We start from the raw sequence: 26,768 nt of genomic DNA, 5'->3' as shown, positions 1-26,768 counted from the left end.
GGCGGATTTCCAAATGCGTTGCTTTATTTTGCAGTTTTTCTGTTGGTTCGGCGAATCATGATTGGAATCTATAAACCTTAATTGAAACAGGGGTAAATTTGTAGTACTTATCAGCAATATCAGCGCAGAATTTAGAAACAAGGAAGTTACCATTGTCCATAGATGCTACAGAACAATCTAAAACTACATCATTTTACAAAGAGGCGAAGCTGAGCTTCGCATCACTTGCGATACAAAAAATTGAAGAAAAAAAATCAAAAAAGGTAAAAAAAACTAGATCTATTAAAACAATATGGTTTGTTTTAAAACAAGAAGATGACAAGACGCTAAAATGTGTAACAAGCATCGGAAGATTTTGTACTTATAGGTAACAAAGTTGAAAAAACCTTGTCAGAAACCCTTTATGCTTCAGAAAAGTTAATAAGTCAACCTCATCCTCAAAACACTTTATTTGCTCGTCAGAAGAAACAATATGAGGACACTAAGCCGATATAAGATATAATATAGGCCAAAACCTATTGGGCCCAAAAAAGGAAAATAACAAAGCCTGTCGAAACATTTTTCGCCTGTCGAAAGACGGAGTATGAAGCCAATAAGCTGATACGATATACACTCCAACCTATCAATCCAAAAAAAAAGAAAAAAGTCAAAAGAGCCGGAAAAAAATCAAAAGAGCAGGAAAAAAACATAAACAAGTTGAACTATCTTTCTATTAAAAATTCAGCATTTTGCGCGATCCAGAGGTCAGCATTATAAATATGTTTTAGTTGAAACGATTTGAAATTAAGTCACTACGCTGATAAAAAATAGGCCGAAGTCATTTGGCCAGTACAAAGTTTTAAAACGAAAAAACATTTATGTATACGAAATCAAGTTTAAAACAATTACAAACAGCAGAGGTTAATTAGAACACTAAAGCAGCTATAATGTGAAAAAAACTTTCGAAAGAAGTCTACAAAATGGCAACTAACCCGACAAAACATAAGCAGACAATGAAAAGCCGACAATGTTTTTTGAAACGCGATATTTGAAACGCGGAAACGTGGAATATTTGAAACGCGGAAAAAAGTATATATTCCAATTTAAGCAATAGAATTTTCAGCCTAAGGTTCCAAAGTCTCTTTTTATCAAGAGCAATGATTGTAGTAAATACTCTCCTATTGCTCTTGGTGATTCTTGTTTTTCTTAGGAAAAAGTCTTAGTTTTAGCACATTTATGAGTTCATCTGCTGAAAGTTACCTAATAGCACTCTCCAAATACAAAGGTGGAAATGGCGCGAAAGAAACGCTAGCTATCTTTAATTTTAAGATTTCCAGCGGAATCAAAGCTTTACCTATTGATCCAGTTTTCTCAAGTTGGAATAATGTTATCAAAAAAATGCCAATTATAAATTGTTCTAGAAAATAAAAGGGATTAAAGGGCATCTATTTTTTTCTTTTAAACTCAAAAATTGAGATTATTTAAAACAAATTCAGTGTTTTGTTTTTCTGTTTACTTGTATTCACTACTCTTTGCCAACAGTCAGTCTGCTATAATTTTTTTCACTGTAATCTAATTGTCCAAAAATGGCAATGGAGAAGGTTTTTTTAAAGGTACCAATCAAACTTTTATATATAATTAACCGAAGCAAACACCAAATGATTTAGAAAGGTGTAGGGGAAGGCAAATCGGAATGGGTTAAAACTCAAGTACTTCAAAATTTTTAATTATTTTTTATCACATGGAAAATACGTTAAATGTTCAGTAAATTTTTTAAGAAAAAAATCCAAAGAAGGTAACAGAGTTCCATGTATAAATTGCCCAATTAATTTAAAAACTGCGGAAGCCATTGAAAAATTAATTTAGAGAATTTTTTTTTGAAATGAGCTATAAAAATGGGAAGATAGACGAAGACAAAATCTCCTCCTGTGATTACGACCTTCTTACCATACACACTCTAGTCGCTGAAACCGCTTCATTTTGGTCTTCGCAAAAATACGTACCATCGGAATGACCTAGCCAGACCCCGATTCAGACTACCTTTTCAATCTCACTCAGCGGATTTACACATACACCTCAACTTTCGCCGGATTACCCAGTTCAAATAATGACAAAATTATCAGAATTATTTCAACGATTCACACGGAACTCAAAACTCGTTTAGACGAACTCGATTCGATTTTCAAATCAAAACTCTCATTATTTTATTTTCTTCACATTACCAAACTCATTTTAGATTATCCAATTCTCATTTTATAACTTCTTATGTACATGTTAGATGTACAGCTTGAGGAAAAGATGTTTTTTTTTCATGTATCATCTTTTTACATTCTGAAAATTCACCCATTTAAACAATTCACCCATTGGTACATGCCAAGAATTCAATTGTAGATTTCATGAATTCTTTCTGTCTTATTACTTGTTTTTGGCGCAGTGTGTAATTTTTGTTCCTATTTTGAAGGGGTTCCTGTACATAACTAAAAAGTCTATTAAAACTTTTTACTAAACGGAACAGATGAAAAAGCTCCATAATATAAAGAGGGGATGCGGAGCATTGCACCACTTTGATACAAGACAAACATGGCAATGCAAGCTCACAGACAGAATATAAAAAGAATATCAATGTGTAAAATATGAAACAATATCGAAAGAAAAGAATCTTTTTTTAAACTGCAAAAAATGATCATTCTTGAATTCGAAGTGAGCATTTTGAGAAACACAATCGCCGGCGCTAGATAAAAAATTCTAAAACTTTATGGAGTGGAAAATTAGCCAACAAATGGATTTTCATTTTCTGCTCAACAGCCGTTGAGAGGAGAATAAATTTGGTATGAAAAAACTATTAAAGTTTTGAAATTCTTCACTTTCACGATCAACATCTGTTAACACATAGGGATAAAAATCTAATTCTCCCTTTAAATTACCCAAAAAAGACACTAAGCCGATAAAACATCAGGTGACATTTTTTCGGAAATAGAAACTTTCCTTTTTAATAAAAAGTTTTTGCATCCCAATTTATAACGCTTGCTTATGGCAAGCGTAATAACAATTAATTAATTACGAGCTTCTTTGATATACCTGGAAACACTGGAAAATATCCACCATAACTATCCACTTAATTCTCCACCATATTTGTCCACTTCTGATGAGTAATTTAAGGTATAAGCTAAATTTAGTGAGGGACTTTTTGATGCTATTTAAACAAGAATAATAAATTGGTCTGGATATACAGTTTTTGTCAATTGAAAACTGTTGAGAGTACAACTTTTATTAATATCAAGTTTATAGTAAAATTATTGTTATAGTCAATCATAATTCAATCAACTTTTCATTATCATGAACTCAAGATTTGTATTTCTTAAATAAATTTCCATGCCATGTTTGGCTCAAGTTCGTCCATTTCTTTTACATTTTCCTTTGCGTTTATAATTGATTGACATATAGGGGATTTTCGTAGCAAGTAGTATTGATCAAACTTTCCACTAAATTTTGTCAAAAATTGTGGCCATCAAGGCCGCGATTGCACCAGGGCTCAAAAACACATAAATTGCAGTTGATTGCTTTGCATCTTTGCATTTCTCATTTAAGTCCGAGTCACAACTCTTCCAGGAACCCCCCTCGTTTTTACACAAATCGAGGAAAGATTGCGTTCCAAATGGAGCGTCCCTCGTCCGATCAAAGTTATAGCCACTATAAGGGGAAGGGGAGAATACGCAGACCATTACATTAAAAAAGTTAGAAGAGTAGCTATTAGAGCACTTTTCTCGGACACTGCAACCGACTCTTTTCACATTTTGGTCCATGGCGACACTCAAAAAATGAGCACATTTTTCAAAGTATTCGACTGAAGAAAGCGCGACTTTACTTTTACAACCGAGTAGGCTGTTTGGACTATATTGAAAATCATCACAAACCGTGTTGTACAAAAAATTGATCGTGGAAATACCGATTGTGGACATTCTTTTATAATAATCTGCTTCATCTGTGTCTGAATCATAGTTTGTGTGGACTGCAAAGCTGTTATATTGATTGTAATCGCTTATATAATTAAAATTTTTGCAAACTTTAACCGAAGCTGAGGCAGCTTGCTGTTCCAGCGTGGTATCCCAGTACAGTTTTGACAAATCCGCGTTTGTTCGATGCCCGTTGAAGTCATTCAGAATGGGTTTTTGAAAATTATCCGTCGAAGGTTCACAAGTTGAATAAAAAAACCCAAAAATTAGAATTTTCCAGATGTAAGTTGAGAAATTTGCCATTAAAACAGTTCTACAGATTTTATGAAGAAAAACCTTGACCTACGATATGAGTTGTGACTTTTATTGAAAAATTCAAGAAACTAGTTTTCACAAAGTGACTTCTAACCGGCTACGCGGGAAAAAAAATAATTAGTGCACTAAGTGATTTTTGCTGAATGATTTTTGAGGCAACTAATTAGTTATGAGCAAAATTGAATGTCGAGTAATAGTGTAACCAAAACCGATATTTGGCCCAAATATTTTGATTTAGATATACGACTTTCATCGCCTAGTATGCGAGATGAAATGAGCTAATTTGATGAGATAAATTGATAAACTGAAGGGTTAACTAAAAGGTCACCTAAAAATTAAGTTTTTTAAAATGAAACTTGGTTAGTTCTTTTTTCATGCATAACCGACTCGACAGTAACTGTTTTTGATTACGTTACTAAAGATATGCGTCTATATAAAAGTTCTTTATAAAGTTTTTTGATAAAACTGCCTATTCAAATAACGAAATTGAAATGCTTCATGTGGAATATCCAGAGAGAGAATAGTTCAAAAAATTTCGAGCTCAAAGGTCTTATTCCCCTAGACCAATTATGCTTTATTAATATTCGTATTTAACATTATTCTAATAAATTCAGTGCCAGTTTTTGAAACTGCAGATTATATTTGCTATCATCCTGCATTTGATGCATCAAATCTAGGATCAAGGTGTTATTGTTCCGACACGTTGAAAAATGGGGAGGAACTTTGTATTCGAATGTGTGTTAGTTCTTTGTTTTCCATGCAAAATCAGCTACCACAAAAAATCATCGGATAAAAACGAGAAAAACGAGTGTGATATATCTTATAAAAACTTTCTAGTCGTGATTCGAAAATTTTGAAAAAAGTTTCTCAGTGTCGAAAAAACTGGTTTGAAATTTTTGATTTTTTGTCTTAATTCGAGCGAGTAAAGCGAGCAAATAAAAGTTCGTTTAAACAACACGCTTATTTATGCTTAGATGAGGCCTTTTACAATACTTTAATCATAACAATTTTTAATTTTACTAAGTAAATTATTTTTTTAGAGGTTTTTAATGCCATTTTGGGAATCAGAAACTTAAGAAATTCCAAAAAATTTCTGCTAAAATTTGAATTGCTTGTTGTTTTTTTTTCATTCATTTTTATTCACTGCCAAAAACAACCCTTTAACTGAAAATTATCAGAAAATATTATACTTTTTCTTGTAAAAATTCAATTTTACCATTTTGATTTTTGCAAAGCTGTTCAGTTCAATTTTTAATTTGATTTCTATTGTGTTTAACTGGCAATCATCCAGAAATTTGAAGTTTTCACTCGTGAAAACTCTGTTTTTTAAATCATGAAGTTTGCACCTTTTCAACTTTTAGAAGTAATTGTTCCGATAAAAAAATGAGGAGGAAATTTGTATTTGGGTCTGTTTTAGTGTTTCTTTTTCTTTTTTTTTCTTTTGGTTTTTTGTCTTAATTCGAGCAAATAAAGCGAAGCGATTAGGCTTACAATAGCTTAATTTAATGGCTTAGAAGTGCACAACAGCCTAATTTGAGACACAAAATTTGATTTTACTCAAATTACATTATTTTTTTTTCAGGAATTAAGCGCTTGGGGAATTAAAAACTTAGAAAAATTTTGAACTTGATGTTTTTTTTTTCGTTTTTCTTGCCAGTTTTTGTCAAATTTGTTTTTCATTTAGCTGTGTTCACAATGACCGTTCATTATGCCTAATCTCTATTTTTCCTTCCAGTTCATTTTATCACTCCACGCCAAAAAAAACGACACCAATTCAAAAACACTTTATTTTATTTTTTTGGGACTATGGTCAGATTATTCATGTGCTAACTGCACAGTAGCTTCCTATCTTTGTTTTATTTTTGTTAATCGATTGTTTGTAAAAATTTTCGATGTGCATATGTTCATAAATGATGATTCAAAATTCTTATTTTTTTACCTAAACCGGCTTTTATGTACTGATAAAGGGCTTTTAAGTTCATCATGAAGTTTAAAAAAATATCCCTCAACACGCGAAAATTAGCTTGATGAAAGTTAGTTATGCCAAGATTTCCACTGATTGTTGCTTTTAATAAAATCGCAATTAACATAGTTTAAGTGGTTCACGATTTTGTTTAAAAACCTAGAAAAAAAGTTATTTTCAATCACATTAAGCTTTCAAGAAGTTGGTCTAACTTTTTAGCAAAATCTTGAAGATTATACTGTTCATTTGTTTTGCGAATTGAAAAGCAACTTTGGCAGTCTCTTTTTTCCATCGAGATTCGTTTAATGTTATTAAAGATTTTTCGATATCTTTAAGGACTCTTTGGCAAGAATTTTTCAAAATGACCGAGATTTTTTTTCAAGCTTAAGCTTAGTTTCGCCAGAAATTTTCAAAGTTAGGAAAAATTGATGGACTTTGGTTGGGCCCTAACAGCGCAAAAAGAATAGAACGTGTTAGCTTTTTTCAAATATCTAGTTATGTCTTCTCTAATAACTCAATTTAAGTACATAACATGTAGAAAATTTCAAGCTTTACTCCTTTTGCGCAATAATTTGCTCCCAAATTCAACGTAAATAGCCAAAAAGTTGTGATCTGGCGAAATTTTATTCAGGAAAACAAAATTTGTCTGTTTATGTAGTCATTTTTGTTCAGAAAACTGAAAATCTACAAACTACTGCCTTGAGCTTAATTTCAATAAAATTCAAACTTAATTTTTGTGAGATTAAGGGAAAAAAAATTACAATTTTGAGGTAATTAACTCCAAATTAGCCATATAATTTGTGCTACTGGGTGAAATATCTTTCCAAACTGATTCGCGGTGAGCCATTTGGTCTCATTATTGTTCCGACTTTCGGAGAAAGTCAGGAGTATATATACTATGGTTGGTTTTTTATTCAGACCAGTTTTAGAAAAAATGACTGCGAATTGGCATCGATCTGGAAATCTTGTGATTGCCAGGTGAGTATACTTGCACTTGACCAAATTGCGGCTGTGCTCCTGGAATACTACTCTGATAGTTTGTTTTAATTCGCGAATTATTTATGCTTGGCAAAATATCTGCACTCAAAATTGTTTCAAATTGAAATGAGGCGAGCTAATTGGTCTCATTAATTCAAGTAACGCCTCAAACTTTAACACTTTATTTTTATCAGCTTAAAACTTGCAGCTTTTCAATATTTTTTAAACCAAAAAAAAAAACGATTCGTGGCCAATTAATGGTTAGTCGGAACATTCAAAGCTTTACTCTGATACGAGCAGTCTCGTTAAATTTTACTGGAGTAAGTAATTATAAGATGTTTAAGATATCAATTTTTACTTCACATAGCCTTTAATCAATAATTTAATGAGAAAATTATTTCATAGTTTGTTAAGAAAACTTGATGCTTAAATTATTTCAAATTGAATTGAAGCCAGTTAGTTGGTCACAAGAACGCGTTAGTAAATTAGAAAGAAACTTTTTTGTACTTGACATTGCATGTCCGGGGTGGAAGATTTTCAAAAAAATAATGTTGTCTGCAATTATTTTGCAAAAATGAAAGACTTTCTACCTAACTCGCCATCGAAATTAAAAAGATTAGCTGAAGCAAAAAGTCAATTAATGGCATACGTTTAAAGTTCCAAAATTTGACAGAATTTTTAATTTATGATTAGAAAAACATTGTTGTTCTTATATCAAATTTGAAAAGGTTTTTCACCTGTGACCATTTTTCGTTAAAGTTTAAGGCTTTAAAATTTGCCAATTTGGAATAATTAGCGCGCGATATGCTTCGTGCTAATTACGGATTAACGGAGACAATCCTTCTCAGAAATCGCTGAATTGAGGGAGGCTTATTGCTCTATTTAATACTTTGGTATATGCTCAATATATCAGTTTGTACTTTATATAGCGTGTGGTGTGAGGGAAGGATTTTGAAAAAAAAACATTCTTTTTTATACAGCGAACACTAACAAAACTCCATAGAATTGAAAATGCAGTCGGAACATTAAGGGCTGTGCTCTGATATGAGCGGTCTTGTCGAACATTTTGACAATTAAAAATAATAAGTAGTAACAAATTGCCTAAGACTCGCCAGAGTAATTTTTCACATAGTCTAACTGAATAATGCTAAGTTTTGTCATGAAAGCGGCGAGTAGTAATTATGAGCTTTTATCTGAGATTTTTAAAATTTCCTGGACGTGTTTTGTTGCGTTTTAAATCCGTTTTTAGTCCTATGACTCAAAAATACAGCCAACCCTCAATGGAAAGTAAATTGGCTCGCAATTACTTGAGCTCACCCCAATTACAAAAAAGTGAGGGTATCTGTTTCACAATTAGTAGAAAACCAAGAAAATCTATAGTTTTGTTCATTTAAAAATTTATGACAAATAATGCAGATAACATGTTTCTTCATGTTATAGAAAGATCAAAATGATAGTCGGTTGCTGTGTGAATGACACAGGTTGTTCTGGCCTCCATAATAAAAACTATTTTTATTAAATAAGAAAGATTATTTCGCATTTAAATTACAAACTCGTAAGTAGATGAGACATTTGAAATTTTCTGTAATTTTAACAAATGAACTTCATTTTCGGGTGACGAATACCCAAGTTTTTCGCTATGAGCCAAATTTGAATCAGTCAATGCCAAAAAAGTTTTTTTTTACGAAAGGTTTTTGAAATCTGACTATCTGACTATCAGATGCATCGGCGTAGTTATCATACACCTTGACACCCTTCGAGTGTACATAGTTTCAGCCTACGCCATGTTTTTTTTCTAGCGGCTAGATATGTTATTTCAAATGAAACAAGGATAGCTGGACACACTTTGGGGAAAAAAACCAATTGAGAAACATTTCTTGAAGAAAATTGACCAGAAGAGAAAAACAAAAAAACTGCAAAAAAATTGTCAAATTTTTAGCTGAAGTTAATTAAATTTAGAAAATTTTGAATTAGAAACTGACGCTAAATAACTCCAAAAAACAATTTTAATTGAGTGAAGCTATATTTTAACGTCTTAAAATGAGCATAAATAAGCTATTGTAAGCCTGCACGCTGACTTTACTAGTTTGAAACTTGACCAAAAATCAAAAATTCAAACTGGTTTTTCGCTTTCGCAACCATGAGAAGTTTTTTTTTCGAAATTTTTGAATGTTGTTCAAACCACGACTAAAAGGGCTTGAATATGATATATCTATCGACCCATACCGATAATTATGTATATATTGTGGTGTATATTTTTGTGTAAAAAAAACTAAAACGCAGACAAAATTCCTCCTTATTTTTCAAAAGGTCGAAACAATTAGAATACTTCTAAAATTTCGAGCCTATTTTTTCTAACTTTGAAGTTGCTTCTTTAGTGGCTGAAAAGTAGTACCTATTGTCTAGTCGCATCTAGTCGGTTTGAGTTCTAAAACGGAGCAGCTGTGAAGTCATTAGCTTTTGCAATCTGCTAACTATCTCACGTTACAATTTATAAAATCAGGCGAAGTAAAATAGTATGATTGAAAATAGGCCAAAAACCAATTGCACTGAAAAAATGTTTAGCTTCTATTAGCTTTAAAAAAATTTAAGTTGTTCATGCAATGTTATAAGTTAACAAGGACAGCCAATCGCTGTGCAAGTAGCTCAGAAGGTTCCGACCACATTTATAAAAGAAAGCCAAAAAACAGTCGGAAAAGAGTCAATGAACGACATAAAAGTTACTGACTTCTTCTTTGAAAAATCTTAGCTTTCAAATTTTGAAAAAAAAAACATGGCTTAAAGCTCTTTGAATTCTAGAACAAATTGTGATTGACACTTTTTCTCAAAACTAATCCAATTCATAAAAACTGAATCAAACGGTTTATTTATAATTTCGCTAGGGAATCTGAAAAATAAAATATATTTTCAAATATAAGTCGATCATGTGTTTCCTGAACTTTACACTTCAGGTGTTCGATAGTGTAGTTTGCCCTACTTTCATTTAACAAAGATGAAAAGTCAAACCGCGAATATTAAAATCGAGCACTTTAGACTTTATCAGAAAAAAAAAGAAAAAACATCACGAATTTTACTATTATCGAACTACGTGCATCGACTTAAAAAGAAAAGATTTGCTTCACTTTTTTCAAATTTATTTGGTTTCTTTTTGTGGCGTCATGGGAAAATTAAGAAAAAACGACAAGCAAAAACCAAAACTCTTTAATGCTGACTAATGCTTTTCGCCAGGCAAGCGACCGACAATAGTTCTTCTGCCGCAAAACTACCTTTTTCACCACATGAATGAACTTTTTGCATAAAATCTACTTGCTCGAAGTTAGACTAGAAATCAAAACTGTTAAACCGATTTTTACTCGACACTGGGAAAGTTTTTTTTGAACTTGTTTATGCACATTGAATCTCAACTGAAAGGGCCTTAAGATTTTCAATCACTCGACCTTTTCCGATGATTATTATTGTTAACTGATTTTGCGATTTAAAAAACGAGAAATAACAAAAGCACACACGAAGCCAAAATTTCCTTCCACTTGTCAATAATCGGAACAACAAGAATATAATTGCATAGCAGCAAGTAGCAAACAAATTTCCGACCAGATACAAAAAACGTTAAAAAATTAGGCATTATCGGGTAGGGTACAGTTTTCTTCGAAAAATGAATAAACATGAGGTGGAGCAAACACTTTAATTAGGAAAAAAATCACACACGCACACTGAAACTTTTCGACTCATCAAACGACGCAAAATGAAGTCTTTAAATCATAATAACGAAAGCCGAAATCCATCCAGCCAAAAAAATAAGAAAACCGAAATTTTAACCGTTGAAATTGTTTAAAATACAACCAATACAGAGAGTAAAGTTTGAATAGGACGGATGCTTGACAAAAAAATAACATGCTCAAAACATGTCTGTCGAGTAATTCCTACAGAGGGAGAAAATTTTTAAAATTCGGTTGCAATACATTTGCTAACGCAAATTTAAAAACTAAACAAAAAAAGTAAAAAACAAGTATTTTTTTAACAAGTATAACACCTACTCACCAGCTTTGCTTGCTCAAAAATTGACCAAGCGGCAAAAATGTTTAATAGGTTTTTCTCGTCACTGAGAAAAATGTTTGGAATTTTTCAAGGTCATTCCAAATACTCATAAAGAGCTTTAACATGATATCACTCGACCCATGCAACTGATTATTGTAGCACGATTTTGCAAAAAAGCTAAAGCATACCCGGAGACAACAATCCTTCTATTATCAGTGTTCTGAACAAAAACAACAATCCGAAAGCAAAGTTCATACCCACGTTCAGTGATAGGACTAAAAAAACTAAAGCACACAACGAAACAATAATCTTCCAATTTTATTGGTCGGAACAAAAAAACAATCTACAGCAACCGTTCATCTCAACTTTCAGTAGTCAGAAATTTTTTTTTTAAAACACTCGAAAATAAAGTTAATCCCATCTTTCAGCGGTTAGAACAAAAAACAACCTAAAACAACCGAAGACAAAGTTGATATCCACCTTCAGTCGTCCGGGTAAAAACCAAATACACCCATACACAAAGTTTCTAGGTTGGAACAATAAATCACCAACACTCGGAGAAAAAGTTTTTCCACACTTTCAGCGGTCGAAACAAAAATCTAAAACATTTGAAGACAAAATTCATCTTTACTTTCAGTGGTCGGAACAACGCATTAATTCAATAAGTATTACTGTTAAAAACCAAGTTATTACGACCACAGAATACACAGAATTACTCTTTGATTCAGTTAAAACTCTTTCTATATACTTCCTCAAAAGTCCGCACTTTCTTGGCTATACGATGATTTCGGGACACTTGAAAGAATTTATTGTAAAATACAATTGAAATTTAGAATTAGTCATTAAAGGTAAAGATCAAAATGCACTCCATTGCAAGAAATGAATAGACTACAAACTGAGCGTATAGAACATTGATCTCATATCCCCTCTCTTGATTCTGCCTTCAGCTCTAGATTTACAAATATCAAATATTTTTCATACATCTACAAAAAAAATCTAACATTAACGCCTTTGTTTTGGTTGTAATGGTCGTCCGATCGTTACTTAGATGCTTTTGGAAATTTAAGTTTTACGGTGAGGAGATACTTCGAACGTGTGATATTTTCAAACCAAATTAACCAGAATCTGATCGTAACTTTTCCTATTTGCAGATTATATGACGTTTAGAACTTCATAAAAAACTGAAAACGTCATTAATCTATATGAAATGGTGCGTATAAAAGTAGAAATTTACTACACTACTACTCAAATTTATGAATTCTGCTCAAATTTTTAAATCACAATTCAATTCAAAATATCAGAAAAATATTCACACGTGAAACAAATTTGAAACAAACTGAAAAGCGCAGTTATAAAAAGATAGACAAGTTTATTTTCTACACCGAGGAATGCATCTATTCTGTTATCACTGATATGTTTCAATTTCGAAGCATGATGAATAAACAAACTTAAGTAAAATATTAATGTCTGTTGATTGCTCATTTCCGCAAAATATGTCATATATTTTATTCAAAACCTTTTTTTTCAAGAAAGCCATTTTTAGAATTCATCTCATTGACAAAAATGGCCTATCGAGCTACTTTTCTGTTAAAACAAACCAAAAAATGACCGAAAGCAGAGCTTACTAAGAGCCTTCAAGTTTCAGATCCTTGTTCAAGAGATCAAAATCGATGAATTCTAAATCGCGTTTTGAGCATGAATTTTGAGTACGATCACTTGACTTCAAATATGGCTCTATTTAATCTCGGTTGGACTCAATTTGACCGAATTGACATAAGCTAATTTTGTATCAATTGTTTTGCTACATCTAAGGTCATGCTTGTCACACAAAGGGCCTTCAAACAAAGAGATTATCCAACCTGATTGAAATCCACTTTTCGGTCAAGGGTCTATTTTCCACTTAGATATTCAATTGATTTTTGCTTAATCGAAGCAAGAAAAGCAACCAACAGCGATTAATTGAAATAAAAGCTTCTAGCGATTTAAGTAAGCTCTATATCTAGAATGTGTACAAGGTTTACCATGAAGACACGGATTTCAGCAGAAAAATAATCGAATTCACAGCAAATTCGAGCAAAAATTTCTTCAGGGGAGCTATAAATTATATTTTAATGGCACATTTTTAAGACATTTATCATCGGAATTGTGAAATCAAATTCATTTATTGAAATTAAAATTTAATGCAATGTGCACAGGTTTATTTTACAGTTCGATGAAACTCAAACTGTCACAGCATCACCGAATTATCATAGAGCATAATTCCGAATACAAAACAAAGAGAACAAAATTTCTTTAAATAGTTGGTGATAACAAACTAAACCGAAAGAAAAACTTGAATACTCAAAAGCTGACTAGAAAAGTTTAGTTTGAAACTCATTTCCTTTTTACAGCCTCAAAATTTCGAACCAGCTCTACGAGACATTCTGGATTGAGTGGCTGTGATACGAAAGGATGGCTCAGTAACTCCAGGGCTGTGGCTCTCTGCTCCGGGTTATGCACCAGACATCTATCCAGGAAAGACCTCAGTCTAACCGAGCTCTTCTGTGGATTCTTCAATTTTGCCGGAGGCTGATCTCTTATAAATTTCAGAGCCTGAATTGGTGGATATGTGAAGTACGGCGGCTGTCTCTCTACCATTTCAATTAAGAGAATGCCCAACGACCAAATGTCCACTTCTTGGCCATACGGTGCACGGCAAATGAGTTCCGGTGCCATCCAATAAGGTGTCCCGACAAGCGAACGACGCCTCGGAACCTCATTGGACACCTCAGCACAGAAACCGAAATCCGACAACTTTACTTGTCCGTTTCTTGCCAGCAAAATTGAATCACTTTTCACGTCTCTGTGAATAATTCCTCGTGAATGTAGATAAGCTAGAGCAGTTAAGCAACTTTTGCAAATTAAGGCGATTTGCTCTTCTGTTATTATAATCCTATCACACGTCACGTATTGCGTCAGAGAACCTCCGTTTAAGTATTCCATTATTACCCATAGTTCGTCATTAACCATGTAACTGTCAAAAGACTCCACAATATTAGGATGCTTCGCGTCTTTGAGGATCATCACTTCGTTAAATAACAACTCGCGTCTCTGTTGCTTATCAATGTTCATCTGTTTGACAGCAACAACACGGCCGTTCGACCTTAAGTCGGTAGCCGTACAAACAACACCTGTTGATCCTTCATCAATTTTATCAATATGGGTCAAGAACGTTCTCGGATCGCCAGGCGTCACTTGCATTTGGAGGTAGTATCTGAACTGATCAGTGGAGACTTTCACCGAGGGCTGACTGGTCGTTATATTATTGTTATTATTTACAGTATTACTCGAAATTTGGGTTTGGGTATGAGGTGCACTTTGATATGGAGGGGGTGAGTAAGGTTTGGCGGCAGCCTTCGTAAAACTCGTCCTTGAATCAGGAGTTGTAACTTTGGTCTGCCCAGGTACAGCACAGTCAACTTCGTCTTCATTGGATAAATTCTCACTCGATTTTGACGTCGTCATTTGGGCTAGTGGAGTCTGAATAAGTCCATTGATTCTCAGACCATTCTTTAAGTGGTTCTGAGAATCAAACGAAGCTCCTTTTGACAGACCCATTTTTTCTGACAAACTCGGACTTGTGTTATCAGTATCCGAGGACAGAGAACTCATTTTCTTCGGCACTGGAGGTGGCGGTCCTTTCGAACTCGAACTGCTTGAAACATGATCGGGTGATTTCGGGAACGCCTGTACATTCGGATTGAACCGAATACTCGTCTCACTTCGGTTTGACTCCGACTCTCGGTCGAAACTATAACCCGTACTCGGATTTGAAGTCGGCATTCCTCGGTTCGCCGACTCTCGCGACTTACTGCGACTTGAGATTGCTGGTTTCTTAACTGTACTGTTCGTTACTCGCTCGTCTGTGTAAGGGGGAACTTTCACAACTGGTTTTAAACTGATATTTTGTTGATAGGGAATCAAGGGCGCTAGAGGAGCTTGATTATTTAAACTTGAACTAGGCGAGTGTCTTGCGATGTTTTTCTGCGACACTGCAAGTCTCATTTCATCATTTAACTGGTCTTGAAGTTGCGGCCCATTGGACGAAATGTTCTGACTTCGGCTGATCGCATCGGCGTAATCTGGTGGTGAAGTGGCCGAGATATCGCTTGGTTTTCGCACCTCACGCAACTGCGATTTCCGCGAATTATCGTTATCAACTTGCAATTCTAACTGTTGCGAATTCCCATACATGTTACTGACGACCCGATTCGGGTTTCGGCCACGTTGTAGAGTTGCGAATCCATTGACCATGGAATGATCAAAGTTACTCGGCTGAGGTGGAAACTGTTTGTTGAAACCGTTCGGCGATTCCGGTGAATGCATTAAGGCTGATTCGTGAACTGAATGGGTTCTCGCCCTGTTGTGATTATTCGACCTGAGTCGATCTGCGTTTTTTCTATTCTCTACTGTTGCCGTAAACCCAGTGTTTTGCAGATTATTCTGGAACTTTCTTACTGACCCTGGCGTCATAGATTGCTGTTGGTACGCGGAGCGAGGTCTTCTGGAAAATTCAGGCTCCGGGTTATTTTGAAACTGTGACTGCTGGATTCTGTTGACGGACATCGACTGTGGAATGCCGCGTTGGATTCCATTTCCAGGATGGTTTTGATATTCAAAATCCTATAAAAGAATCCCAAATTACGCAAACGTGCGGAACTTGACATGTTTTTGGTTTACGTACTGTTAAAAATCACGAAAAAATATTTAAACATTTTGGTTAATTGCTAGTTTTTCTACTTCAAAGAGCACGCAAACAATTACAATCCTTATATTATCTTCGATCACAAAACACATAAAATACACAAGTAGCTACAACTTGGTGATCAGGTGCGAAACATAGTTTTTATTCACATCGAAAGTTTGTTCACAGTCCACCTCAATGGTCTATCGTTTCAGTGACGTTTTTTTGAGTCAATTAGTCATCAATTAGTTAAACTAACACGTAATCTTTTGATCAAAATAAAATTTAACCAAATTTTGACCGATTAAAATGTGAATCGAGTTCGGCGCAATTAAAGGTTGACTAAGGCTTAATAAGGTCAAGCTTGTTTTAATGAACATATATTTATAATTTCATATGAGCCAAACCCATAGATAGGAAATAAAGTACTTTTGCTAAAATACACGCCAAAAATCAAGATACTTATTTGTGCTCTGACAAGAGAAAACTTGTATTAATTCGGGACAATTCAGGCACTAAAATTTCAACCGAACAACTTACCGGTTGATATCCGTTCATCTGCATGTTGTTCATTTCGTTACTAAGACTGTAGAACCCGCTGTCTGTTTTGTTGGTGGGACTGCCAACATTGAACTTCGGTTCTGCTGTTTTGGGTCTGAAGCCATTCACATAGTTGGTGTTGTTGTTATTGTTTAATCTGATTCTGTCTGCATCCGAATTCGCTTGGGGGTACATGTAGTTAGGTGATACTGTTTTTCTTTGAGGCATAGGCGCTGGTTGCGATACTAGTGGTCGTTCAAGGCCCATTGCAAACTTCCCGTATGAAGGGTCGTTTGCAAGTTTCGCCTGTTGATTTCGGTTTGCATTGTATCCTCCTACTGAACGTGTTGGGTAAAACATTGCGTTTGTTTGCTCGTCAAATTCTTCTTCAGGTAAACGAGCTAGAGTCTGTTGCGGCTGTGATTGGTTCAGATGATGTTTTTGATCTTCGCCATAACTCTGATTTAGATGTCCATTTTCCTGCGCTTCAACTATCGGAGCTTCACGTGTTCGAACTATCTTCGTGTTGTGAGCATTGATCGCCGCTCTCAAGGAATTGCTTCTTGCGACTGATATGTAGCCAGGTTGACGCAAAGTAGAGTTTTTACCCACAACTATGGTTTTTACGGGTTGCACTATTTCACATGGTGTAATTTGTGAAGGATCAGCGAAGCCTTGTCGTCTATTTGATGAGTCATGGGTGATGGGGGCATTGTCTATTATTTGATTCCATTCCTTCGGCAAACCGATGAAGGTCTTTGTGTTTCTGTCTTCTTTCACAGCCACCCGTTGCTCAAAATTGAACGGCTGCGAAATGTTGGGTCTCTTCTCTTTCTTCTTTTTGAACATTTTGCTCACTCAGATTTCTTTCTTCAGCAGTCGCAATAAATGATTTTCACTTTGCATCAAGATGCAGTATCACCAATATATACATTTTAGAAACTGAAAAAAATAATCTGTCCGATTGTTGCAGCGGGTGCTCAAAATTATCGCCGTCAATCTTCAGGCGAATATCACAAGACAGAGGAAAGAGTAAGTTAGGCAATTACCAATAAATCTCAAAAAATAGCGGTAATAGGTTCTCTGTTTTGACAAGACAAATTAAGCTCACCTGCAAATCTTTCAACAAAATAAGCAAACAAGGGGGACGGTTGCCGTTTTATTGCAAACGGATCACACAATTTCTTTAACTTAGGTATTATGGTTCTAACTTTATAAAATTTCACTTCATTTAGTTTGAATAATCACAAAAACCTACACCAGATTAAAACGCCTTAAACTTGAACAGGTATCTAGCCCGTTACTGCGCAAATGGCCAAATTCCGACGACCATATCGATTGTTTTCAAAGCGCTCGTCTTAATTTTCAACAAAAATTCAGACTATCGCGACTAATTTTCAGACTATAGCAATTTATTTTCAAACTATCGCGTCTAATTTTCAGACTATGGCAACTTATTGTTTTCACACTATGGCAGACTATCGCGACTGACTTAGACTATCGCGATAAGTTGTCAGAATAAGTCGCGACATTTTTTTTTACAGTATCGCGATTATTTCAAGACTATAACGACTGATTTAAAGAATTGATCGCAATTAAATTCCAGATGATCGAAATCTGACCATCGACATCAGATATTTCCAGACTTGGTCCGCATCTGAAAAATGCCGTTCAGACTATGAAACTTTGGTCGCCGAATAGTATCTGGGCGACCATCAAAGTCTGGAAATAACTAGCGTACCCCGACCTGAGCTGCAACAAATTCGTTGTCAAGACTGGTTTAAAAAGCCTCCATCCGTGTGCAATGAAAAACTAAGAAATTATTCAGCAAAAATTAAAACGGTGGCGTGTCACGAAGGCGAATACCCGAAAAAAAAATTCGTTCCCGGATAGCCGAAAAATAAATTAGTTCCCGGATAGCCGAAAAATAAATTCGTTCCCGGATAGCCGAAAAATAAATTCGTTAGCCAACAATAAATTCGTTAGCCGAAATAAAAAGCCGAAAATTTAAATCTACTTAACAATTACCCCCCCCCCCCTACCAATTTCTTAATATGGGGGAGATGCGTTGTTAGGTACCATAGGGGGGATAGTGAAGGAGATCCTACGACCTTACTTAGAAAAAACATTGTTTTCTTATTTGGGGTCCTTTATCTCTAACCCAATCCCCAAACTTAGTCCATCCATTCTTCATTCCCCTCCTCCCAAATACCCCCCCCCCCGCGACAACAAAGAAAATAAAGTATACAGGGCCCCCAAATTTAAACCGGAGGTATTTAATTTTTCGGCTACCCGGGAATGCGGCGCCATGGGTACGCAACATTAAAACTAGCAGTCCTACTGCAGCTAAATCTTCGTCTAAACAAATACTTAGCGTATACTTTTATAAGGAACACAGCCAAGAGACAGTTGGAAAAGCTAACAGAACAAGGAAACCGAAAAAAAACTGATTGAAATGTTATGAAACCTTTTTAACTATCGAATTTCAAAGCAAAATATAACAATTTGAAGCTCTTGGAATACTGTTAAATTCTCTCATAAGTTAATATATAACTGAGTTTAACTTTTGAAGTTAAAATCATGGCCTAAACAAAAAAGCAGGGTAAACACAGAGGCGAAGCGGAGCTTCGCAACTGTGTTCAATAAGAAGAAAAATATTTCGTTACAAAATGAAGAATAGAAAATAGAGACGGAAATAGGATTTTTTCCTAAAACTAAATTTATAAAAAGCTTCGAAAGATAACTTAAAAATTTTTTAATTAGCGGGCGGCAACTGAGACCAAAAAACACTTATCGGCCATGTTAATGCTGCATAGCATTAAAAAAGACATAGGCCTACGCTGCTTCGGCTATTTGAACATACAAATAAAAGCGGCTAAATATCGATTTGTAATAAAAATATCTGTTTGAAGTAATGTGAAAAGATAGCTTTTCATTAATAAATCAGGCTTTAAAACATGAACAAGCCCTTATATTGTCAAAGCGCGTGAACACAAGCTGCAACTTTTGTGCAGCTCATTGGTGTTGAAAACTGCGTTTTAACACGAACTTTTTGTTTCAGACTCTTACGAAGTTACCGAATCTCTTTTCTTATAATCACTAGATTTCGCGAGAAGATTTTGGAGCCTCGATTCGGCAACGATTCGTTCTCCGTTTCCTTCAAATGGGAATTCATGAGTTTATAAGAACTTTAAAACTTTACTTCAATTAAATTCGCTAATATTGTCTATCATCAGGATTATTAAACAAAATTACAATAGATCTGGAAAAAATACAAACATGTCTACAAAATGTTCTAAAAACTTGACTAATCGAAAGTAATTAAATGTAACATTTCCTTCAGAACATCGTTCACTCAAGTTGAGTCGGTCACTCAAATCAATATGATTTTAAGAAAATGGGCCTTAAGACCATCGGCTTAAGCGAAAGGGATACTATGTTTTGTACCTCAATCAGTCGGTCCAAGTTCACCATTCGCTTATGACATGGATAAAAAGGCCACAAACAAAATAGCCCCTAGATAAAAAAGGTACGCCCACATGGCTAGGTCTCTACATACCTAAAACACGCGAACGTCATTGAAAACAGAGCAGGTACTTGAAGTAATCACCCTTAGTATTTATTGGACATTAATAATTTGGTTCATTTCAGATAGATCAACCTAAAACTGGCCTAACCTCAGCATAATTAGAAAAAATGCTATCAATTAACTAAACACAGATGCTCACATCTGTAGTAGTAGTAGTAGTTATGAGGATTTGTGCCCTATTGGACACAGGGATTTGCTCCCTTTTTGTCTGTGGTTTTTGTCATATTCTCCAAGTGCTGCTGACAATATCATTGTAGTTTGTCGTCATTTATGGACAACAGTTCTGGAACTAACTGCAAACACGATTATATAATACAACTATGACTCAAGAATTTTTTTTCAAGCATAACTTATAACAATAATAATAAGTATAATAATAATAAAACAGAATTTAGGATACATCCATGGGAGTTATGGGCACCGACCCGACTACCCTGCACATCGATATTAGAAAATTCTGGAAGTGGTGTGAAACCAATGAAATGCGCCTCAATATGACCAAGAGCAAAACACTAGTAATTAAGGGCGAGTGCAACCTAAGTATATTCTCGTACAAATTCGAACAGCCTAACGAACTTAAAGATCTTGGAATGATAATGTCAAAAAATCTTAACTGGACTTCTCATGCAAACAATCGTGCGAGCAGAGCACTGAAGGCCCTATACTGCATCAAAAGAAACTTATCACCTGCCACAACCATGAACAACAGGAAAAATGCATATAAAAGCTATGTAGTAACTATCCTTAGCTATGCATCATCAGTCTGGAAACCCTCAAAGCAAGATCTTGCCACCTTAGAAAAAGTGCAACAGAGAGCAACGAAATGGATACTTGGAAATAAACAAATTCCTTATAAATCGAGGTTAACCACTCTTCAAATTCTTCCCTTGTTTCTTTACCAAGAAATGCCTGTACTACTTTTGTTCGCGAACATTCTAAGAGGAAAGACCGACCTGGAATGGTGGCGATTTATAGAAATCACTGAATCAAATCGACCGAAAACAACAAGACGTTTCAACGCGAAGAACTTTCGACTTCATATATGCGAATCTGATTTCTGGCAACGCGCCTGCAGCCTGACAAACATATTTCACAACCACCTGAAATATGAAGTCCTATTAAGTGACTCGTTTAAACCAAAAACATCAAGAGTGTACTGCCAATTCTACGAGAAAATCTACAATGAAGTCGATACCTGCACCTGGAGAATCAACTGCGGATGCACAAGATGCTTAAACTTCAAAAAATTAAACTCATTAAACTAAAGTATCATTGATCTGTAACATTCGCCCAAATACTACACAGCGACGGAGCGTAGGAAAAGTACCTATTAACGACTGGCAGGCGTCAGTTACCTTAATCCTACTCGCTTTTCACCGTCTCGACCTTGCCGGTTGATTTTCTGGTCTGTCTAGGGCAAAGTAAAAAGTTACCATTTTTAGGCCATCAGTCAAACGACTTTTGATCAGCTTTCGTTTACATGCGAACACAACCACATAGCTGATTCTCGGATCCTCAGACTACGTGATTGTCATTAAAAACACGGCTCGAACAACCTATTTTAACATGTTTTTGTGTGACAGTTCTATATTAAATCCATTGGAGATGGATTGACCCTTTCCTCTTTCTAGCTACTCATATTCTGAAATATCAAACAATAACGGTGTTAATTAAGAGATCTATGACATTCAGGTAGCTACAAAGTTGATTCTATACAGTCCCTTCACATAAACAGTCTCTGGGGGGTCAAGCCTCCGCTCCCGTGATATTCCAGCGAATAATTACGCTCTTGTCTCTTCTATTTTTCGTCTCGGGAGGGTTCCGTGGTATATTTCTTCCCCCACTGAAGCTTCCTTCTCCACTAATATCCGCTGATAACGGTCTTATCGTGCGTTGTTGCCACGATAAGAGGCTTCGTGTTTTCCGTCTCTTGTACGACTGTTTTCCACAATATCTGTCGTTCTTCTGATTTTCGTCACTTTTTGGCTCAAAATGGCCGTTTTTCGTATTTCTGAGAAATATCAACTTGAAAATCGATATTTTAAAAATAAATATTCCAGAATATTCTGACCCTCCTTTCAAGCACTTTTTTGCTGTTAAGGCCTTTTCTCTCTGATTCGTGCTTCGTCGGAAGGTTGCGCTGTGCCATCTGGCAGAATGGCACAATCTCATAAACTTGATTCGGGAGCTAACTCCCATGGATGTATCCTAAATTCTGTTTTATTATTATTATTAATATTTAATCAAGTTTATGAGATCAATCATATTTTAGTTTAATGAGTTTAGTTTTTTGAAGTTTAAGCATCTTGTGCATCCGCAGTTGATTCTCCAGGTGCAGGTATCGACTTCATTGTAGATTTTCTCGTAGAATTGCCAGTACACTCTTGATATTTTTGGTTGAAACGAGTCACTTAATAGGACTTCATATTTCAGGTGATCGTGAAATATGTTTGTCAGGCTGCAGGCGCGTTGCCAGAAATCAGATTTGTAAAACAATTGTAACAATTTTCAAAGTTTGGTTTGACCAAACTAGATCAAAACAAAAAGTTTCACAAGTTCAATAATCAAAACTTGGTTGATTGCTTCTAGTTTTAACACACAAAGACAATCAAGTTTTTTCTCCTTCTCTTCCTTTCTTGCTCACGTCTTCACTTGTTCTCTTCGTTCATCATCTTCATTCCATCGCTTCTCCATCCTGATGTTCATCGTCACTGTCTTCCAGAACTTTCTCCAACATGTCCATAGAGTTGCGGGCCGTGCCCCAACTCTCCTGCTCCAACAGCCTCGGTTTGCAACAAGGTAGCAAAACAACATTAACTTTTTGCTCCCGGTTCCTGCAAAAGCTGTTGTGAAGACATAGGCTCACGTTTCGTTCCAGGTCAGCTCTTAAGACCTCTTTCTTCTCACCTTCAGTTACACAAGGCGCTCCAGCTACCCGCTTCACCGCTGTGGTGACCGCGTTTCTGTGCGTCAAGAATGCTCTCTTATAGGCTCCTGGTCCTATATCTAGCTGGAAAGATTGACAGGCTTCCGTGTTCCTCGACATGTGACGCTTCGCGCGTTCATACATCCATGATGTCATCACTGCACGGAACCAAGGCATCAATCTTTGCCTTGACCATATTCTCTCAATGGCTTTAGGTATTCTCAGAACCTTGCAGGTGGTTCTGAAAAGATCCAATTCACGACTCATCTTCACGTTGCTCAGCTGCTCAGGAGTCGGCACGGCCGTCTCCTGCTCACTTGTGTCCGCGTTAGCCTCCAGCCATCTCACTGCCAGCATGGCACTAACCACCACGATTGACACCTGTTGATTCTGATCGGGCAACACCGTAGAGTACAACTCCTCCACGTCCCATACTAGCATCAGATTCCCGCGTTTGGGGTACCACAACGTCTGCGCCAAGCAGTGGCAAGGATACTCCCCATGGGTTCTCACTATGTTCCTTCGGGTCCGATGCCCTGAGGTTCCCAGCAACGGTTCCACCTCCATCAGAATTCTATGCAAGTCGTCTTTCTCTTCTATGGTGGGGAATTCAGTGGGTAACGCTCCACTCGCTTTCTGTTTCTGGAACTCACTCACATTGCCTTCGTTTAATCTCAGAAACTCTTCACCCACTACGTCTCGCAACTCGCCTTCAGATCTCTTCGGGACTGCCCGAAAGATCTTTGCCAACAAATCATGTGACCTCTCCGACATTCTGGCCAACCTCACGCACTTTGGCACAGAGAAAAGTTGATCAATCAACACCTGCTGTGTCCTCACATCCATCACCACCATGTGTGTAGGATATCTACTACTGCAATATGGTGCGGAGCTTGAACCCACCAGATACTTTGAACCAGTCGGTTTATGATAGGCCTCATTATCCTTCAGATTCATCTCGTTCTCCAGAGCTTCTCTCCAGCCTCCGATCTTCTGTTCCGTTTGCAATGCTCCAGGGAATACTTCCACGCTGAGGGACGTCACTAGCTCATGGGCACGCTCCAGGCGCTCAAGCGATTCTATCGAACTCGTCATGCTACAAAATCCCAAGGCTGTGATCAAATTTACATCCGTCACCCCATGACAGTCCGCGACCAACTCCATGCCACTCTTATCCGACATGCTCAATCTTCCATACAATCGTGCCAGTTGCTGATGCTGCTCACTCAGCGTAACCAGGCAGTGTCCCAGGTTACAAACATGTCCTTCCATCCCACTGCGTTGAGCCAAGCATGTGCCTTGCTTCAACCAATTACTCGATGGACCTTCCTCGGACAGCTCCGTGGATGGGTTGCTCTTCCGCTTCGTCAACCTCATGGCCAGCAGATGATGTATCATGGCCAGATCATGCAAACTCGCGTCATCATCTAGGTCTAAAGTGATATCCGCCGTCATGTCCCAGATTAAACCGGCGTTAGGATGTGGACACCAAGAAGGCTTCATGAGTTCCCACATCGTCACTAGACTGGTTTTCAAGGGACCGTCCCAAGAACCACAATCAAAACTCACTTTCCCCTTTAATTCGGGAACCGAGGGTTTGACCACTCGTTCTTCCAAAATAATTCCCAGCTTGGGTTGTTCCACCATCAGCATTCCAGTTTCTTTAATACGCTCGACCCAGAAATTGAGTACTATGACTTGCTCATAGTCGAAGTACGCTTCCCTGGCTTCTTCATTCACGAAGGGATTATACGCCATCCCCGGTATGCCAGACACATATTGGAACGACTTCAGTTTCCCTAGTGTTGCAAACTCTTTTTGTCCTTTGACTGCTTCAATCAACTCCCGGCTCACTTTCAATTCTCTGTTGGAATATCTTCTCACCTCTTCCAACTTGCGATAGCTTTCCATGTCATTCGACTCCTTGCTTGGCACAGTCAATGGCATGTCCTGATATAGTTCCAGGAGTGCCCTAAGGAAGTTCCTTTCACAATCAACTCCCTTTTGCCGAATGATCTTTATGCATTCTCCCAAAACAGGAGTGGGGATACGATCCACCACGAACCTGACAAAGCAAAGGGCATCCTTACGCTTAGCCCATGCTATCGCAGAATCGTCTTTTGAAATCAACGCTCGCAGAGCTTCCATTAACTCCAGCTCCTGTTCTCGTGATTTCGAATCACTACTGGCTTCATACTCCGCCCTCTTGATGCCCATCAGGCACCAAGCCAACCGTACTTGCAGATCAGTTCTCACGCAAGGATGAGCCAGGTATGCTGCCACCGTAGCAGGTGCATGCATCGCCTCGTCGAAGTATCTCTGGAGGGCCGCCCTTCAGGAGATTTCTAGTAATTTTTCCAATCCGACTTCGTTCGCTTCAGAGGACATTACCGTGCCGTATTCTTTTCGATTTAAGTTTGAATTCTCCGTGAGCTCTTTCAGATATTCCTGCATGGCTCGCTTCTCGCTCCAAGCCATCAGGTGCCCTCTCGCGGAGTTTCTCGCCTTCAACATCTCCACATAACCTCCTGCTGGATCTCCCATGTGGACTGATTCCGGTACAGTGACTCGACTGTACTCGACCACGTCGAGTTGTCCTTCCAGCTTCAGCTTGGCTATGTTGGTCCGCGGGGGCCTGTAATCTTCAAGTCCTCCAGATCCACATCGACTGATGATCTCCATCTCTAATTTAGTGTCTGCCAGGGTTCGTGCAGTTTTCTTTGATCTTACGGCAGTCGTGGTCAGACCTGCCAAGAGCATAGGGGGTATCAGATTCTCCTTTTCTCCCCCTGTCAGCGTTGCACTATCTCCTTGCCAGCTCTCGCCTGAACGACCTGCGCTCGTTAAAGAGGTCACCACTGCGCTGGCTCTCGACTTCACCACTCTCGGGTTCATGGCTCGACTTCCTGTTTTCCCTTTTAGTCGCTTCAGCCCCTTCCTGGCTCGTCTAACAGGTAATTTCTTTGTAACCTGCTGATCATCGGCACTGTCTTCTGTTACTGACTCGGTCAGAACATCCGACTGCCTGGAGTTCACTATTTTCTCCAGGACCTCACGCATGATGGGTTGGTTCAATCCCACCTTCATTATGGACTGCGTCCCATATCGCCTTATCACATCCCATGATCTTTCCATGAAATTCACTCGGCTCCAGGTTGTCCCTCTCTTGCCTTCTAGCTCACTCTGATATCTCTCCCATTCCTCTTCCGGCAACGTGCTCAGGAAGGATACCCTCATTGATTCCTCGATTTTTCTCCTCCTTGGTGACTCATGGAGCAATCTCTGCGGAACCCTGCTTTGGCACTCTCTCGCCTGGCTTATTGGGTCTATCGGGGACAAGTCGGCCGACGCCTCCTTCGTGGGGGACATGAAAGACGATGGCGTCATTAACAATAGACTCCCATCGACTTCCCCATCGTCGTCTTCACTAAACCGGTATTCTAGCAAGTCCCTTTCTAACGCTCCCAGATCTGTCTCACCCGGTTTTCCCGTCTTTCCCTCGGTTTCGTTATCGTCATCGTCCTGATCCATCAAATCATCATCATCTGCATCAGGTTTCGGCCTGGGTCCTGAAGGTCCTTGTTGTGAGTCTATACCCGAGTCCGGCCGAGCCGGTACGGTCACGTCTCCTGCATGATAAAACAACTCATCATTCACCAGGAATTCTCCAGACTCCTCGCCATGTGGTGCCAGGTCCTCTATCGTTATATATGAGCCTCCTCTGCTCTCCTTTGCCACTTCCATCATCACTACTTTCACTTCTCCTG

General features: G+C 37.3%; 2 protein-coding genes across 2 annotated transcripts in view; both read right to left on the bottom strand.

Moving 5' to 3' along the window:
• Positions 1-26,768, bottom strand: part of LOC134846052 (dolichyl-diphosphooligosaccharide--protein glycosyltransferase subunit STT3B-like) — a 382,597-nt gene that overhangs the window by 329,880 nt on the left and 25,949 nt on the right. The gene's annotated exons all lie outside the window — the stretch shown is intronic.
• LOC134845742 (serine/threonine-protein kinase PAK mbt-like) lies at positions 12,800-17,424 on the bottom strand. Its single transcript, XM_063862803.1, has 2 exons — positions 16,487-17,424; positions 12,800-15,885 (listed from the first exon to the last, which is right to left on the bottom strand). The coding sequence occupies exons 1-2, from the start codon at positions 17,333-17,335 to the stop codon at positions 13,597-13,599; spliced, it is 3,138 nt and encodes a 1,045-aa protein (XP_063718873.1). The 5' UTR covers positions 17,336-17,424; the 3' UTR covers positions 12,800-13,596.

The sequence above is a fragment of the Symsagittifera roscoffensis genome, chromosome 5, assembly GCF_963678635.1.
Source record: "Symsagittifera roscoffensis chromosome 5, txSymRosc1.1, whole genome shotgun sequence".
NCBI lineage: Eukaryota > Metazoa > Xenacoelomorpha > Acoela > Convolutidae > Symsagittifera > Symsagittifera roscoffensis.
Note: the sequence above shows the minus strand (reverse complement) of the source record. Positions and strands in the feature narration are given on the sequence as shown.